Source organism: Corythoichthys intestinalis, chromosome 13 (genome assembly GCF_030265065.1).
Source record: "Corythoichthys intestinalis isolate RoL2023-P3 chromosome 13, ASM3026506v1, whole genome shotgun sequence".
In the NCBI taxonomy this organism is placed as follows: domain Eukaryota; kingdom Metazoa; phylum Chordata; class Actinopteri; order Syngnathiformes; family Syngnathidae; genus Corythoichthys; species Corythoichthys intestinalis.
Genome location: NC_080407.1, coordinates 41796970 through 41815751, shown reverse-complemented (window position 1 = coordinate 41815751; position 18782 = coordinate 41796970). Strand labels below are relative to the sequence as shown.

The window sequence follows — 18782 nt, the reverse complement described above, 5'->3', positions numbered from 1 at the left end:
ATCAAAGTCATTTCTGAATATTATTTTGCTTGCGACCACTAAAAAATGTTCAGTGGCATCAGACCTATCCATACATATATAGTTTTTATTTTTATTTATTTATTGTTGATGCCCTCTATGGACAATAAAAACAATATTGTGCTAAGAGCAAAATTAACTCTCATCTGCATATATAAATATATGTACAAAAAAACATTTAACTTGGAATATTCAATATGGACAAGTTAGAGCCTTCAATATGTCATTAAATCATAACATAAAATTTACATAAGACATAAATCATGACGTTTCTTTCAAATACTTTTACTGACCACCATATGTGACCAAGATATTATAATTTCAAAAGTTTTTGGCAGCCCACATCTGATGTTATTGTTTACATTTTTTGTTTACATTTGTTAATACCTCCCAACCAGGGAGTTGGGGGAGGCTGTATGTTATTGATTAGGATTTGATTTGAATAACTGAAGAGGTCTGTTAATAATCAGATAATTAGTGTGCAGGTAAATGAACTCATTTCATCAGTTATTTGCATTTGTAATTTCATTTGCAGAAAACTGTAATGTGCAAAAAGTATATTCTGTAATTAATATTTAATGTAAATTCATTGCATTTTCATCAGCATTATCAACAGCAAAGATTCCAGCTCTGCCCGTAATGTCATTTTCTCTGATAAGAGTCTCTGGACTTCACTGTCTACTTGGACTTGAGTCACTTGGACGATGGAACTGGTGGATGCTTCAGCGCCATCAGTATCGGCTAGACCAGGGGTGGGCAAACCGGTCCTCGAGGGCCGCAGTGGGTCCTGGTCTTTGTTCCAACTGACCCAGCACAGATAGTATAACCAATGAGGTTTCAGCAGAAATGAGAAGCACCTGACTGCAATCAAATGATTGCATTTGTAAAACAGCAGATTGGTGAAAATGTGTCCTCTTAATGGGTTGCAGCAAAAACCCGCACCCACTGCGGTCCTATGTGGAATAGTTTGCCCACCCCTGGGCTAGAACTTCAGGAGACGCTGGTTGTACAATGTCCACGGGGGTGTGCTGGCAGCTGTCCTGGAGGTGAAGAAGAGCACTGGCTGCATCGTTCCTCATCTTTGTTTCCTGCCTTTTTGCTGTTCTCTGAAATCTGTTTAGACACAAAACTACATAGGCTGTTCATGTTAATGACACCAATGTTAAACATCAAATCTTCATAGCTGGGAAAAAACAAGTGACATTAATACTGTTAGATGAAAACTGACAGTGATGTGTCTATTGTTGTCCTTGATCATGACAATTATTAGTACTAGAGGGCCCAAGGAGCCATTATATATGGAACCATTATGTTGCCATGCAAGATAACTGACAAAAAACTTGAACATCATTGGCAGAAAGTCGTGGGCTTTACAGGCTACAGTCAGACACCGAAAAAATTAATGATCTGGGGGTTTGAGAATTACACATACCTGTTTTGCTTTCTCTCAAGCTCAGCATGCTTTTTCAGAGATTCGGTAGGAGTCATCTTTTCGAGTTTCAATGTTGGCGCGCGGTCAGGATTTTTCCGGTCGTACATGTTAGCAGGGCGACCTGAACATCGTTTAAAGAGACACAAATAACATCAGCTTAGTATTTCACTTATCCCCAACATTACTAATTAAGAGAAGGTTGCTGTGTGATAACGGCTTTAAAAACCAGCGGCACACGGGAAGAGAATCGGCAGGAGCAAAACATTTTGTCAAGGAATGTGCTCGTTCCGCCTGGGGTCTCTCGTCCGCCTGGAATTTTACCAACCAATCCTACCGTGTGTCCCTGGCATTAGCTTGCTTGCTTGCTTGCCTTACAACAGTACTTTTCAGACACTCGCATGACAAAATACACACTAGATTTTACCTGTAATGAAGTGGTCCGAGCAGACCCTGACATGTTTCGAGGGTTCATCTTTCCTCTTAATATTTGCCAACCAGAGACGATGACGTTCCTCTGTGAGCGATTTAGTGAAATCCCCTTCATGTTGTCTGACCTTTGGAATGGAGTACAATCCAATTTTCTTCGTTCCATCTGCTCTGTTCACACATCCACGGACCCAACAACCATCTTAAGTGCTGTTGTATTATGTAATAGTGTTGTATCGGTCGCGAACGATTCGTTCTTTTTGAACGAATTGTTTTGGTGAACGAGACCGAACTAATCATCATCTGCACTGATTCGTTCTATGAAGGTGGTGCTTGTTCGCTGCGTGGGAGGGCGTTGAGCAAGCGGCAGCGTCTTCTGACATCGCACACGACCAATCAGACGCCAGCCTCATCGTGCGCAGGGGAGGGAGCGGAAACAGAATCAGGGCGTTTGTCACTCACGTCCACGTGTGGCCAATAAGCAGCCAGCGTGCAGGCAGGGGGGGCAAGACTGAGTTTTGTCACTTCCCGTTCAGTGACTCGGTCCTCCGGTTCCTGACCTAGCTTGCTGCTAACTTGTTTTTCCAGTAATGACTATGCGGTGAACGAATCAGAAAATGAAAGGAAATGACTTTGTCACATATTTGTTAACGTGGAGCCTATCAAATGCTGCTCAAACAGACAAAAACACCACACAAATCTAGCGAGCATTGTTTAGAGTAGTACTTTTCTCAACAAACTCGTGACTGCCTATGACGACATACTATCAAATTTACAGTAATTTAAAACACGGGTAGCTACGAGGCAAGCAAAAACTGAGCTGCGGTCGCGTGACGGCAGTGAAGCGGGCAGAGAACTGTCACTATATGGAGGCTTCATGGCAGCGATATTTACCTCATATGTGCACAGAAAAAAATATTTAGTATGATCACCATAATACTGATTTGCAATGAAACTGTATATACATGTCAATTTTTTCCCGAGTGTTTTTTTTTTTCGTGTCAGCGTGTCGGGTGTTGGTTGGTTTGACAAAATGTCAATCCGTCCATCATGTGCTACTCAAGCGCCCAAAACAACGCACGCAGACACGGGAGATGTCGCAATATGTCTACATTTTTCTTAACAGACTAATGAGAGTAGAAAGACGACATCGTAAAGAGCTAACAATTATTTCTCGTCAGCATTTGACAATCTGAGATGCGGGGACGACACGGGAGCTGACCGGATTATTTTATTTATTAATACCAGTGCAAAAAAACAACATGATCACCATAATACTGATTTGCAATGAAACTGTATATACATGTAATTTTTTTCCGAGTGTTTTTTTTTTTTTTTTTTTCTCGTGTCAGGTGTTGGTTGGTTTGACAAATTATGTCAATCCGTCCATCATGTGCTACTCAAGCGCCCAAAAACAAAGCACGCGGACACGGGAGATGTCGCAATATGTCTACATTTTTCTTAACAGACTAATGAGAGTAGAAAGGCGACATCGTAAAGAGCTAATAATTATTTCTCGTCAGCATTTGACGATCTGAGATGCGGGGATGACAGGGGAGCTGACCGGATTATTTTATTTATTAATACCAGTGCAAAAAAAAACAATATGATCACCATAATACTGATTTGCAATGAAACTGTATATACATGTAATTTTTTTCCGAGTGTTTTTTTTTTTTTTTTTCGTGTCAGGTGTTGGTTGGTTTGACAAATTATGTCAATCCGTCCATCATGTGCTACTCAAGCGCCCAAAACAAAGCACGCGGACACGGGAGATGTCGCAATATGTCTACATTTTTCTTAACAGACTAATGAGAGTAGAAAGGCGACATCGTAAAGAGCTAACAATTATTTCTCGTCAGCATTTGACGATCTGAGATGCGGGGACGACAGGGGAGCTGACCGGATTATTTTATTTATTAATACCAGTGCAAAAAAACAATATGATCACCATAATACTGATTTGCAATGAAACTGTATATACATGTAATTTTTTTCCGAGTGTTTTTTTTTTTTTTTTTCGCGTCAGGTGTTGGTTGGTTTGACAAATTATGTCAATCCGTCCATCATGTGCTACTCAAGCGCCCAAAACAACGCACGCAGACACGGGAGATGTCGCAATATGTCTACATTTTTCTTAACAGACTAATGAGAGTAGAAAGGCGACATCGTAAAGAACTAACAATTATTTCTCGTCAGCATTTGACGATCTGAGATGCGGGGACGACAGGGGAGCTGACCAGTTTATTTTATTTATTAATACCAGTGCAAAAATTCAACACGATCATCTTAATACTAAAAAAACAAAAATACAACAGAGCGAGATGTAAATATAAATATGATGTGTTGGTCGTTCCATATTCAGAAATTAAACTTTCGATGTATTTTTATTTTCGTGACAGCAAACATGCTGTATATGTGATTGTATGTGTGATCAAGAACCTGCTAAAAGAAAGTCCGTGCGCCCCCGCCCCCTACTCCCCTCACAAAAGGAAAATGTTTAACCGTGTCCTAAATCGAAATGCAAGCACGAGCCATGACTTTGAGCCCATAGAACTAGAACAGACGACGCGGAAGTTCTCCCTCGCTTTTGCAGCAGCAGGAGGGAGACGAGGCTGTCTGTGAAAGCAGAATGATACCGCCTGTCACTCATTTCTGAAACTACGACGAGTGGTCAATGTGGAAGAGAGGGAGGGACCAAGCAATGTCACTTCCCGTTCAGTTACACTGCGAAGCGGTCTTTGGTGATTCGTTCGGCAACGTCACTTCCCGTTCAGTAACCGAACGATTCGTTTGTGCGGGGAGGGAGATGAGGGGGGCGAACGATTCGTTGAACGATTTGTTTGAACGAATCTTTTTACTGAACGAACCGGAATGGATTCGTTTACTCAAGTGAACGACAAATCTCGTCACTATTATGTAATAGTTTGGTCCTTGTTGCCAACAACAATGGCGGCGCAGGGGCGGATATGACGTCAAACGGGAACGGTGTATATGAGTACCGACTGGATGTAAGTGGCGCATGCGCAGTAGCACAGCTACTCACGGAACGAGCCACGTTACATCTGTGTCTCCACTTGCGCACCGCCATCTGGTCGACTCGCAACACGCTCAGTTGCCCGTGCGAAGAAAAACGTGCTCAGCAACAAGTCGCTTTTTGTACGGAGTTAACACACTAAATTCGCGACGCAGGAGGTCCAGAACTACTTCACTGGAAGCAATTCGAAAGATTTGGTCTGTCCATCGTCAAGTGGTCTTTGTGTGCGTTGAAGCTTCGCAGCCTAGTTAGCTTAGCTTATCTTGCGAACACAAAACAACGTGGTTCGACGCTTGAACCACAAGTTGGAGCTTTCTAAAGTGTTCGAAATGCGTGCAAGAAGGACGCCAGCCGCAAAGTTCGAGGCGGAATTTTGTGGCGCAAAGGATCAGCGACGACTTCACCTCTCGACTGCTTGCAATATGCAAGTAAAAGTTGTTCTTCGCAGACTAACAGGTTGGTTCGCCGATTCGGGAAATACTATTCATGGTTTTTTTTTTGTCCCCATGGTGTTGAATTTGAAGTGAAAGATGAGCATTCAAGGCAAGGCCTAAACTTTTAAATGAGTTGGACGTCTATAGTTTTGAATCCTGAAGATAATCCTTTATTGATCCCCCATAGGGGAAATTTGATAGCGGCAAACACTCGGGTGGCTTGAAGTTCCGCTCTGAGACCCCGATTTGGCTAGGGTGACCATATTTTGATTTTCAAAAAAGAGGACACTCGGCGCGGCCTCGAAATACTTAAATTTTACTCCCAAGTTTATTCAAAGATGCCTCATCACAAGGGCGTAGGTTTAGTCTCAATATTGATAGGGACGATATAACGGCATAAACTGCATGTACCCGTTTTCGACTGCGGTCAAGCCCAAAAAGCCTAAAAAAGAAGTTAAGCTAGCCGCCCCTCATTTGGATTATTGTTTGCATTATGTGCATTACGGTAATGCAACGCGGTGGCTTCAGAGTCCCTTTATTGAAACAATTATAGACAAGTTTCCTGAGCGAAATATAGGCGCCGCCATCTTGGAAAATGCCTGCCTCGCACTTCCGGTGTTGTGCCAGAAAATAGCCGCCCCGCGTGAAATGTCCCCCCTGACGGGAACGCCTATTTATAACGCTTTATTGAGCTGAGCCTGAAAACATCAAATGTTTTCATGGACGTATTACAGTAATGGATTTACGACTGTAAAATCAGTTTTGAATAAATAAATTACACAAAATACTAGTATTTTAGTAACAAATTGTAGACTGGGCCACATAATCATCTTTGAACAGAAATGTATTAGTCTACAGGTTTTCACGACCATATCCCAATGACAATCACACAGGTATGACAGTTATTAGTTCAAGCAGAGTAAAATGATGCATATTCACGTTACAACAAAATCGTTTCCATGTCCATCGATTGGTAAGAAAAATCTGTACGAGTGACGTGTGGCCGCTCAATAATAAAATAAATAAATAAAATAAACGCTCAATAAAGTGTTATAAATAAGCGTTCCAGTCGGGGGGGGGGGGGCGTTTCATGCGGGGCGGCTATTTTTCGGCACAACACCGGCCCGGTTGAAGTTAGCAGTGTATTGACGAGGATAAAACTATGAAATCAAGCCAGAGCAACGCATGGAATCTTCAAAAATTGATTCAGCACAACCGAGATGACACGTAGATGAGATTGGATGAGAGTTCGTATCACTTCGTTGATCATTCGTGGACAAAATTATAACAACCTGTCAGCCTGTGTTGACGTGAGGAATAGATTGATACTACGGCCATTAGAGTGACCAAAATGAGGTGAAATTACAAATTATTTAGGGCAGGGGTGGGCAAACCGGTCCTCGAGGGCCACAGTGGGTCCTGGTCTTTGTTCCGACTGATCCAGCACAGAGCTTTTAACCAATGAGGTTTCAGTGGAAACAAGAAGCACCTGACTGCAATCAACTGATTGCACTTAAAACACACCAGATTGGTGAAAAGGTGTCCTTTTGATGGGTTGCAGCAAAAACCCACACCCACAGCGGCCCTTTGTGTAATAGTTTGGCCACCCCTGATTAAGGGTGTAACGGTACATGTATTTGTATTCGGTTCGGAGGCGTACCGAACGAGTTTCCAACGTAATGTAATCCTTACTTTTCCAGGCTGTAAATCGATCGGGTTAGTTTCTTTGTGTAGATTATATTTACTCCTATAATGAGGACCAACACGGTAGGACAGTAACCCAGAAACGTCAACGGCACGACAAAGTGGCCGCCGCGAGAACACAGTGGAACGCGGGCGTTAAAGTCAATCAGCCAATGCACACCAGTCGCTGTGCGGCCCATAAATGGCTCAACATGACGCACGCGAAAAGAACGGCAGATTTTTTTGAAACTAATATGCAATCGTAATGCACTTTTTGAGTCCATCAGATCTCTTAATGGTAGATCGGGGCACAGTTGACTTGTCTTTGTTGATTTACTGCTGTCTTCTCTGCTATAATAATAACCAACACAGCCCCGTGTTGAATACAAAACCCTCCTACCACAACAAAACAAGTAGGAACTAATTTTCACATAGGAACTAAAGTTATACAACATAAAACATACAAGTAAATGAATACTACATCACATTAGTAAAATATAAACACATCATAAAATAAATAATAGCCCATTTAAATAAAATAAATTGAAATGAGCTAAAACATCTGTAACTAAATAATATGACTAATACACAGATCCTGCTTACACAATTACATTTATTAATTTCTGTGTGGCGCTTTAACTTAAGAAAATTCACCAATTAAGCATATGAAAACTGAACACAAGGGAAAAAAAACAAGATTCATTGAGGCATTTCATTTGTAAAATACCGCAATTTCCCGAATATAACACACACCTTTCCCCCCCAAAATCAACTTGTAAAATCATGGTGCGCATTATAAACGGGTACATGGATGGAGACAGAAATATATACAGTGGGGAGAACCAGTATTTGATACACTGCCAATGGGTTTTCCCATTGTGAGTATATCAAATACTTGTTCTCCCCACTGTATATATTATATATCAGATTAAAAAAAAAAAAAAAATTGTATTGACACGGCCATGTTGTGTTGAAGAAACGTATGCGGCGATCCGTTGCCGACCATTACGGTACGTGACGTCACCATTTTGTTTCGGTCATACTTCACTCTGATCGGCCGAATGATTTCGTCTGTGTTAAATTCTGCTTTTTTCACTCTTCATAAAGCACAGAATTTAGTTTCTTGAACTCATTTGAGTCTATGTTTATTGCAGCTCCGCAACTCGGACCATAACAAACGTAACACAGACTTCCTGTGTCCGTCAACAATATATGTCCCTCGGGAAACTGAAACCCAAATAACATTAGTTCCTATTGTTACTGTCGTGTCGACAGCGATGAGCTCTCTCGGTTTCCGACTTAGGTTCTCACTTACATTTTCATCAATCCATGGAGGAAACATTTATTCATCATGATGAAACGATCAAGTTATGCAGCAGCCTTTAAAAGAAAAGTCACATCTGTTTTGTTTTCTCCTGGATTCTGGTAAGTTCAAAAATTTATCAGATCATATTATTACCGTACATATGGTCAGTTAATGGTAGGGATGTCCCGATCCAGGTTTTTGGACTTCCGATCTGACACCGATATTGTTTTGCACTTCCGATCTGATACCGATACCGACCTATCTGAGCATGTGTTAAAGTTTAAAGTTATTTAGCCTCCTTAGTTGTCAGACTCATGCTGAAAAAGGTTTTAGTACTCTTGATAACAACTAGCCAGCTGAATTAGGTGAGTTTGAATAACACACAACGGTTGGTAACAAGAAACTGACCTGTTTATTCAATGACAAACACAAAACATTATAAATAACAAACAGAAATGGCATAGTCAGTCAGTAAAACGTGCAAATAATATTGTGAACAGTCTTAAAAAAGCAAAATACACCAACAACCTCAGTGGAAAATCCCACAAATCCCCCAAGCTATTAGATGCTTTTAATGTTTCGTGCATTAGTTACAAAAATTGTATAAATAGCCTCTCAGGTTTAAATAAACAACTATTTCAGTATCAAGTTAACATTTTAAAACAGTAAATAAAATACTCAAGTCCCCATTCTGTATCAGCAGCTTTAAACTACATTCAATTCATTTCATTTTGCGAATCAACTGTTAAAGTTGTTAAAAATGCTCCCGTTATTCCATAATTTCCCTTCTGTCTTCTTTCGACATGTGAAAGTTTTAAAACTGTTTTGAAGATAGATTCAAGTCAAGATTTTGCCGATTTAGGAGTATTTTAGATAAAAAGTTAATTATCTTCGCTTGGAAGGTTCACAACAGCCTCCTAGGGAAGTCTTCTGCTTTAAGATGGTGGCTGTTTACTAACGCATCTGGTTTTCCCTACTTCAATGTTGCTAACGCAGTCGAGTCTGTCGTTTTGCATCTAGTTCTATATACATATGATTTCTATTATCTCCAGTAAAACGACGTTGACGTTGTTTGTAGTGGGTGTCAGCAGCAGTCAGGTATTCTTGTGTTTTTTATCCAGCGGCATGAATTGAGCTAAAGCCGTTAGTTGAGCATTGGCATTACCCCGGGTCTATGACAAGCATTATGTTTACGCAACATAAAGTACGAAAGTACCGCATTGCACCGAAAGTACCAAAAGTAAATGAGAAACTGACCGCATTGCGTCCCAAAGACCGCGCTGTGTAATGGTTCCCCTTTACTTGACATATTTCAATAATCAGAATTTGGATATTTGTGAATCGTTCTCGAATCTTCCACGGCCGAATCGCTAAGGATGTAATGACGGCTGGGCATGTTGTACGGTGGTTCTAATTGTTGGATGATGCGTCTTTACTCACGTGAGATAATGGCTCGTCATCCAGAATGAATTCTTCGGCAATGACTCTTGTTATTCCCTGGCCTTTGGCGTGTCGCTGTATCCGGCCGCCATCTTGTCCGTCATTTTTTAGACCTATTCTCATTGTTTTCAATTAGTCGTGCAAGTTATAGAGCAATTCATGGAAGCCCCGGTGTTATTTGACGCTGTAAACTCATTGGATGCGTTGCATAAAAGGCGTTATATGGAAAAGCTTCAGTCTATCCATTCGCCAGATCCATATTTGATGCCTAAATCGATATTTTTCGACCCGCTGTCTTCGCCCTCTCTGCCTGACATCTGCTACCCTGATATCTACAACTATCTTGTCCACACAAAATCAGCCTATTCTCACAAAAGTTTGAAAAACTTTTAAGAGCAGCACTCTAAGCAACATTACATTACCCCGTGTGACCCTTTACTTCCAATTTTCTAAAATGGCGACAATCAATTTAAAAAAAAAAAAAAAAAAAAAAAAAAAAGGTGACTGCGACGCGTCAAGGATAGGTGCATGTTGGACTATTTCTTCAATAAAATACACAACTGTGTCTGCCTCATTTGCAAAGAGACAGTCGCGGAAGATACGCAACGAGAAATTAAAGCAACTTGAAGCTAGTTTAATTTCACAGCAGCAGTATTTCGCAAGAGACCGAGGGTCGAAAGAAAATGCCACAAAGGCGAGATTGTTGAAATTATGCATTAAAAAAAAATAATAAAGCAAATGTGACACACAGAAGGTCTTGCTAAAATTTCTTTAAATGTATTGTTCTACGTAAATCAGCCCAGGTAGCCCCCCACATTTTTACCACACCAAATCAGGCCCCCTTTGCAAAAAGTTTGGACACCAGTTTGTTACCAGCTAAATATTATTCAAAAAATAAAGATGGTGGAACAAATAAGCATCTTGAATTTGAAACGGTATATTGTCGGCGATTAGCCTAGCAATGATCTTAATTGTGGTTGTCAGCCCAAAACCCTCTAAATATAGATTAAATGCATCTTACCAGATATAAAATGACTACTACAATTTGTGGTAGTCGTTAGGAGCCCAGTTTTCTCGTTGAATTGCAGCAGTCCATCTCGCTTTCCTCTCCGGGTCTCTCGGAATACGGTAAAATTTCAAGTCTGTCCGTCTATCTTCTCTGTTTTTGCAACCGACCGCCACACACGCCTTCACCATTTTGATTATTAATGTTAATGAGCAGAAAAACATGCCATAATAGGAGGGATTTACGAAGCAGTAATGCGTTAACATGACGAGTAGACGGACAACATGGCGCGGGGGCGTGGCTGTGACGTCACGTGAGTAGGGTCTATAGGCTAATGTTCCTATTTTTGAAAGCACAAAGGTGTGTAATAAACAACTAGCACATTTATACTTTGCATTTCTTCTTACTGTACCGAAAATGAACCGAACCGTGACCTCAAAGCCGAGGTGCGTACCGAACCGAGATTTTTGTGTACCGTTACACCCCTAAAGGACACGCATCTATATTAAACACTGTAAACGTGAGCATTGCTACATTGAGGCTAATGGGGAGAAAAGACAACTTACTTCAGGCTTCTATAAAACAATGACAGTCTTCTCCAAAACGCAAACTTGCATTTAAAAGGTAACACTTCAAACATGAAAAATCGCTGATTCAACAGCATTTGCAAAAGAAAAAAAAAAAGATTATTGACATCACATTCAATGACAAAAATAGCTTTTTTGCGGAGTTTAAAGCTTACTATTAGCGGTTTAGCGACCGTACTTCCGATAAACATTTCAAAATAAATGCATGTCATGGTCGTCATATGAATAACAATTTCTGGAGTTAATCCCACATGCTTCAGTATTCAGATTCTAAACTAAGAATAGCTTCAAAATGAAAAATCTGATTAGCAATGAATAATTATTATACTGCTATTATCTATAGTAGTATCCTATAATAATAATAATGCTAGATTTTTTTTTTTTTTTTTTTGAAAGAATTGTTTTGAATCATGTTGGAAAGGCGAAGTCGGTGTTCTGAATGTTTACATTCCATTCTTTTGCACTAGCTAACGCTAACAGCATTTGACATTGTTAATTTGTGATTCATTGTTATTTACATCTTTATTTGTATTTTAATAAAGATACAATAATGTGTTCCAAAATATTTTTCTGAATTAATAAGCGTCATCAAAAATTTCATTACTAAAGTAGTAAAAAAAAAAGTGGTGGGGGGTTCTTAGCTTAGTCGACTAACTGTAAAAATCGGCAGCTGACTAGTAGGGAGAAAATTTGTGGTTTGGGACAGCCCCAGTTACACGGTTTATCGGAACACATTTTCTCCACATTCTTTTCAACTTTTCAACCCCTGACCCATTTTCATACCTGTATTCATTGTGTATTGTAATGTCCGTAACAAAGCGCGCCGCCCCTTAAGACTGGGGAGCTGTGACATAGGGGCAGGCGAGTTGGGACAATGAACGAGATAACAGTCGCATGTCGCAGCAGCCCGCTGTTATTTTGTCATTGTTTATTATTGTTGCCACCATTAAAGTGCCTATGATGGCAAAAAACATTTTCATTTCATATTTTCTACGGTATTTTATGCTCCTGAATGAAATGGACCGCTTGGATGTTTGTTGAAGTGATCAATATATTTAGTTTTTTGAATCCCGCGCCATGAAAATGAGCGACTTCCTGTTTTGACGAGGACAGCTAATGGGGCATTAGCGGGATAGTCATCTTCTGTATACAGCCACATACTACAGTATGCAGAACGACTGCGGATTCAGCTGGTTTTTCCGATTAATTTGTGTATTTTTCGCATCACGCCAGCCAAACGACTGCAGAAAAATGTTGCTGCACCAGAGAGAGGCGTGTGAGCCTTTTTGGGGTTGCAAAGGGTTCCCATTCACTGGTGGATATTGGCCAAAACAAGCCCTATTACTGTGGGACCATTGGACTTACGAGGAAGTGAGTAAACATCGTGTTTTGTATTATGTCTAATACAGGGATCATTTTGATACGTAGGTGGCTTGCATTTTGGGGCTGACATGCTCCTTGTCCACTCGGCTGATGACTGGCGGCTTGTCGCACCCCCCCCCCCCCCCCCACTATACTCGTCTTATTGCCCTCTTCATATGCCTGGTTTTCTGTCAAATTTTCCACCCGATCACAAATTGCAACTTTGTGTTAAAAATGGCTACTGTCGTACGCACTTTAAGTGGGTAAGCCAACACCTACTCCTCTCCTTCTTCCACCCATCCGGGGCATTAGTCTTTTGGATCGGACTTTTGGGCGAGAGTGAGCCGTGGACGGCAGTCTTGGACGGAACAGCAAGTTTGAATTAATTTGTGCCGAGAGGCGAGGCCCAGCGCCGCCGCGCTAACGTCAACAACACATCCAATAGCTGAGGGGCAAGCGTACTTATATATCTGTGCTATCAGGCTGTTTCGGTGGACAGATACGCAATCATGGCTGGCGAAGCCTTGATAAATGCGTTTTTTTCCCCCAAGTTTCACATGCTCTGGGACAGTTGAAAAATGACTCTTACCTCTCCTTGCTAAGCTAAATGGTACCTCGATGTTCGTTTATGTGGAAATGTAGTTCACAAACAAACATCAAAAAAGTATTCACCTTCTCACCGAAACTAGTAACTCTTTGCATGCGTATTAGAATTTCCCCCTACTCCTTGAAATGGGTCCTTTAACATAAGGACTATTGTTGTTGTGGTAGTTTAGTACTGTTGATTTCAATTTATTCGCACACACATTCATAATCACAAAGTGTACATCATCTAATAATGCTGAGCTAGGATCATGTGTGAGTTAGGTCTCCTGAAGAAACTACTCAAAGCTTATAGCCAGGAGCCTTCGTACATTAAGACAATCATAAGGAAAATTATAAGAGCAGAAAGGGTGAATTATCACATATTATAGTATCCTCATACAATAACAGACAAAATATAACAATACACACACACACACAAAGAAATACTTCCCGTGAAGAGGAGAATTTATAACCTCGATATGTTGGAAATTTTATATTTACTGATCAGAATGCTTTTTAGCATCGTTTTAAAGTTGGAGATGGATTTCAACACTTTTAGTTTATCGTCGAACTCATTCCAAATTAGGGCCAAATAAAAGGAAAAACAAAAGGACTACGACACGTAAGTTGTACTATGGCTACGAGGAAAAAAGTATTACAAAGGGTAACGTAGCTGTAATTAGCTACGTTATTTATGTACATTTACTGTCGCTGAGAGCTACGACATTAGCCTGGCTAATGAAATATTTCAAATAGATCTTTATGGTTATGGTCGTTATGGTTCTTCTTGGGAAAAATGTGGGGGAGGGGACTAATCTCATTTATCATGATATGACGCAATTTCGCCATGGTCGACATGGTGAGGCTGTCCGACTCCGATGCAGCCCCCCCACCACAGCTTCAAAGAATCCGAGGGGAAACCCTGGATTTATTTATTTCATCTATTATTTATTCTTCATTTGGGGACATTCTTGATTCACGTCCTTTTCAGCAGAGGAAGGTAGAGTAGACAAAAATTTAAATCAAGTAAATGTATTAATCTGAAAAATAATACTCAAGTCATGATTAAATTGTAACGGCTATTTTTTTAAACAGTAAAAAAATTTTTTATAGAATAAATAAATTTTAAAAATTACTACTGCTTGCGCATGAAGGATGAGGGCATGTCAATCAATGCACAATGACTAACAGCCAATCGGTGCATCGTTGTCATGGGAATGAAAGCCCAGAATGCATCTGGTACGTGCGCGTATATACACTCTCGCTCTCTCAGCCAGTCTACCCTCATGGCCTACCAGCTGCATAGACGGTCCATAAAATATATCATTGGTCTTCTTATGTCTTGCAGATTTCAGCAAATATCTTGGTCCTGAGTGGCAGGAGTCAGAGTCTCCTGTCGTTAAAGAGAAAGTTGAGCACCTGCAAATGAAACAGGAAGAGCCAGAGCACCCTCAACAGCAAGAGAGAGAAGTACAACCTCCAATCAAAAAGGAGGACTTTATCACTATGTCAAGTGGTGAGCCCTTGAATAGCGAGTACGGTCCGAGTGAGGCCAGCAGAGGGACAGAGCCTCCAGGCAGCAGCTCAACAGAAGGATTGCAAGCACACATTTTCATCGCACCATCAGATAGAAATGGAATCACGTCACACTCACCTTACAAAGAAGATGGTCATAAGAAATCGCACCGTAGAAAAACCTTTGCTCATAACTATACTTGCCGTATGCATATGAGGAGCCACACTGGTGAAAATCCTCTTGTCTGCTCAGTTTGTGGAAAAAGATTCAGTCATAAGAGTGCCTTGAAAGTACACACAAGAACCCACACTGGTGAAAAACCTTATTCCTGCTCAGTTTGTGGTCACAGTTTCACTGTCAAGGGAAACTTTAATAGACACACGAGAACCCACACTGGCGAAAAACCTTTTTCCTGCTCAGTTTGTGGTCAAGGATTCAGTCGCAAGAGTACCTTAGAAGTCCACACAAGAACCCACACTGGTGAAAAACCTTTTTCCTGCTCAGTTTGTGGTCAAGGATTCACTCAAATTCGCCACTTAAAAGTACACACAAGAACCCACATTGGTGAAAAACCTTTTTCCTGCTCAGTTTGTGGTCAAAGATTCGCTCAAATTCACCACTTAAAAGTACACACAAGAACCCACACTGGTGAAAAACCTTTTTCCTGCTCAGTTTGTGGTCAAAGATTCACTCGAATTCACCACTTAAAAGAACACACAAGAACCCACACTGGTGAAAAACCTTTTTCCTGCTCAGTTTGTGGTCAAGGATTCAGCCGCAAGAGTACCTTAGAAGTCCACACAAGAACCCACACTGGTGAAAAACCTTTTTCCTGCTCCGTTTGTGGTCAAGGATTCAGCCGCAAGAGTACCTTAGAAGTCCACACAAGAACCCACACTGGTGAAAAACCTTTTTCCTGCTCAGTTTGTGGTAAAAAATTCTCTGAAAAAGGCAACTTGAAAAAGCACACAAGAACCCACACTGGTGAAAAACCCTTTTCCTGCTCAGTTTGTGGTCAAGGATTTGATCACAAGGATCAGTTTAAGAGACACGTGTGTGTGTTGGTGTGAGAAGCAGTGGCCAATGACTCCTTTGCCTGTCATCCATGCTGCCTTCATCAAATTTTGCACGCAGGTCAATTGTAGAGTTTCCTCAAATCTTGTTGAGGATTGGCACTTTTGGTGCTTTCAAAAGTGCTTTACAATCCTTGTATAATGTGGATCCACACTATTGCCAAAAGTATTGGCTCACCCGATTTAACTCTCAAGTTAAGTGGCATTTTTTATACAATATTTTCCCTCTTTCGAACTGCACTTTTCACAGGTAATGTTTGAAACAGTAGACCCCAAATTACAAAAAGTCTAAATCATTCATCAATAATATGATTACGTAAATATGGTAAATTGTGATTGGCTCACAATTATATATATATATTTTTTGGGGGGTTGATTATATGTAGTTTAAAAATGTACTATTACTAATCTTGATTGACAGTGACATATAACGACAGAGTATTGGGGCCAAATAAAGGGAGAAAAAAAATGAGAACGAGATTAAAGTTGTACTCTCATGACAAGAAAAAAAGTCATAATATTACGGACGGGTAATGTAGCTGCATAAGGGGCTATGCACTTAATGTACATGTGCCTTAGCTGGGAGCTCCGACAAAGCATTTGTACAAATCCTTCGATTGATTAAACTTTGATGTGGATGAGCTAAAAGGTAACGGATTTCCTTATTTTGGAAACTGATTCTAAGACACAGCCTCACGAGATGCTTTCATTATTGTTGACTTTAGTGGAGGCGGCGAAGGGCTACAGAAAGTATGTACCATATTTTTCGGACCTCCCACCTGAGTATAAATCGCACCAGCCCAAAAAATGCTCAATGAAGAGGAAAAAAAAAACATGTTGAGCATTCCGGGCTTGCGTAGTTGCATTTTTGGAGGAAATTTACTTGATAAAGTCCAACACATGGAACAGATATGTCATCTTGAAAGGCAATTTAAAATAGAAATACATAGAGAACAACATGCTGAATAAGTGTACAGCATGATGGTGTTACATGATGCATGACCAACGAAATGCGATTACCAAACCATCAGTGTCACTCCAAAACACCAAAATAACATGTGAAATGATATAATAATGTGTAAATAATTTCACACATAAGTCGCTTCAGAGTATAAGTCGCACCCCAAGCCAAACTTTGGGGGGTGGGGGGGAACAAACAAAATATGGTACGTGGCTGCTTAGTCAGCTACATTACCCCTACGTAACAGGATGACTTTTTTTCCTGGTAGCAACAGTACGACGATAATCTCGTAGTCCTCTTTTCATTATTTTGGCCCAATACCTTGTCGTACAAATCGGACAATGATTTTTAAAATTGTTTGTGCTTTTAATCATTCCGGCCCTCGTTGATGAAAATCTCTCGACTCCGCTTCGAATTTTAAAGTGCTTGTACTTCACTGTGCTTGTTACTTTTACTCATTATAAACAACTTGTTTTATTCAGTCCTAGCCTCCTCTTCCCTTTGTTCAAAACAAGCCTAATAATAATTATAATAAATATTATCACTCAAAATTATGGTTGTAACTAAAACCGATACTTCATTACCAAGTTGATTCTAAGATTCAGGAAATGTGACAGGACTGCCTTTTCTGCAATACCCGAAGTATCGCCGGTACCGACGCGGTCGACACGATCTCGCTGCTTCTTTTGTGTGGCATACGAGGTTGTACAAGTTGCCCGACAAGCGGTCAATTACACCGCTAAAAGGGGGGTTGTAAATGAGCAGTTATATGGAAACCCACGTTGTGCTAAAGAACGAGAAAAACAGTCAATGTATGCAACATGGCAATGACACGTGTATTTACTTCTTTTTTTTTTTTTAATTTTCCTTTTTTTTTAGTTTAACCCTTTAACACCTAAGCCTATTTTTTTTCCAAATCTGCTTACCTTTATTTTTATTTTAATACCTATATTTTAAAGAAAAATAATCACAATTGCCGGTTTGGGTCCCTTTTTTAGGACACCATTACCTTCATGTCCAACTGTTGTTTTCTTCAACCAATTATAATCAACATTTTGGACCCAAAAAGACAAAAAAAATCTAAACATTTGTGTGTTAATTTGCAATATTGATGTCCCTTTGACAACCAAACATGCTCGACGAAATGTTTTCAAGCGTGATATTTATTCAACTTGTTAGGATAAACATTCAACAACAAAAAATGAGACTGAATAGTTTTATAGTTGATAATTCAACAAAAACAGCAGGTATGGTTAAAGGTGTTTTTGTCCTTTGTCTGTATTATGGTCAAAACAGGTTATCTCCATATATATATATATATCTCCAGTCTTGTGTTGTGGCACTAATTTAGCTATTTTCATTTTGTTTGGTAATTTACCTGTTGAAAATGAAAAGTTAGATTTTTATTAGTGGTTTGGAAATCCCCTCACTGACCTTTTTCCACAACTGCCATGTTAATGTCATTTGAATCAGTGGATATTTTGCATTTACATGTATTTATAGTGTCAACTATTTCTTCTTCAACCACTGCTGTAAGAGACATTGAGCTGGGATTCCTTTCAATTAGGTTTTCATTCCACTCCCCAGATAAACTTGCATCTGGAATTTTTTTTGCCAAATTTGGTCCAACATTTACAAAGAAATCATTGAAGCTGCTGACGATGTCATCCATATTATCCTTCTTCACATCATTTTCTTCAAAGCATTGAGGATAGCTCTGTTGCGTTGCACCATTTTTAACAATTCCATTCAATGTCTCATATTCCTTGAATATTTTTTGTTGTACAATATTTTACGATAGTATTCCTTCATGCATATCCTTATGATATTGGTCAGTTTATTTTTTTATATATATATATATTTTTTTTCTGCCGCTGTAGTTGTTTTATGAATTTTCTATACAGTGTATTTTTCTT

General features: G+C 39.9%; 1 protein-coding gene and 1 long non-coding RNA gene across 2 annotated transcripts in view; one reads left to right on the top strand and one right to left on the bottom strand.

Annotated features, from left to right (window-relative positions):
• Nucleotides 1–362: 362 nt before the first annotated feature.
• On the bottom strand, nucleotides 363–2070 carry LOC130928984 (uncharacterized). Its single transcript, XR_009066779.1, has 3 exons — nucleotides 1875–2070; nucleotides 1451–1571; nucleotides 363–1147 (listed from the first exon to the last, which is right to left on the bottom strand). It is a non-coding gene; the product is annotated as an uncharacterized LOC130928984 (long non-coding RNA).
• Nucleotides 2071–4988: 2918 nt separating this feature from the next.
• The window catches only part of LOC130928670 (zinc finger protein 585A-like), a 46352-nt gene continuing 32558 nt past the window's right edge, over nucleotides 4989–18782 (top strand). Inside the window, exons 1-2 of the mRNA XM_057855388.1 lie at nucleotides 4989–5369; nucleotides 14665–15896. Coding sequence (XP_057711371.1) covers nucleotides 5243–5369; nucleotides 14665–15896 — 1359 coding nt within the window. The 5' untranslated portion in view covers nucleotides 4989–5242. The remainder of the gene's footprint in view (nucleotides 5370–14664; nucleotides 15897–18782) is intronic.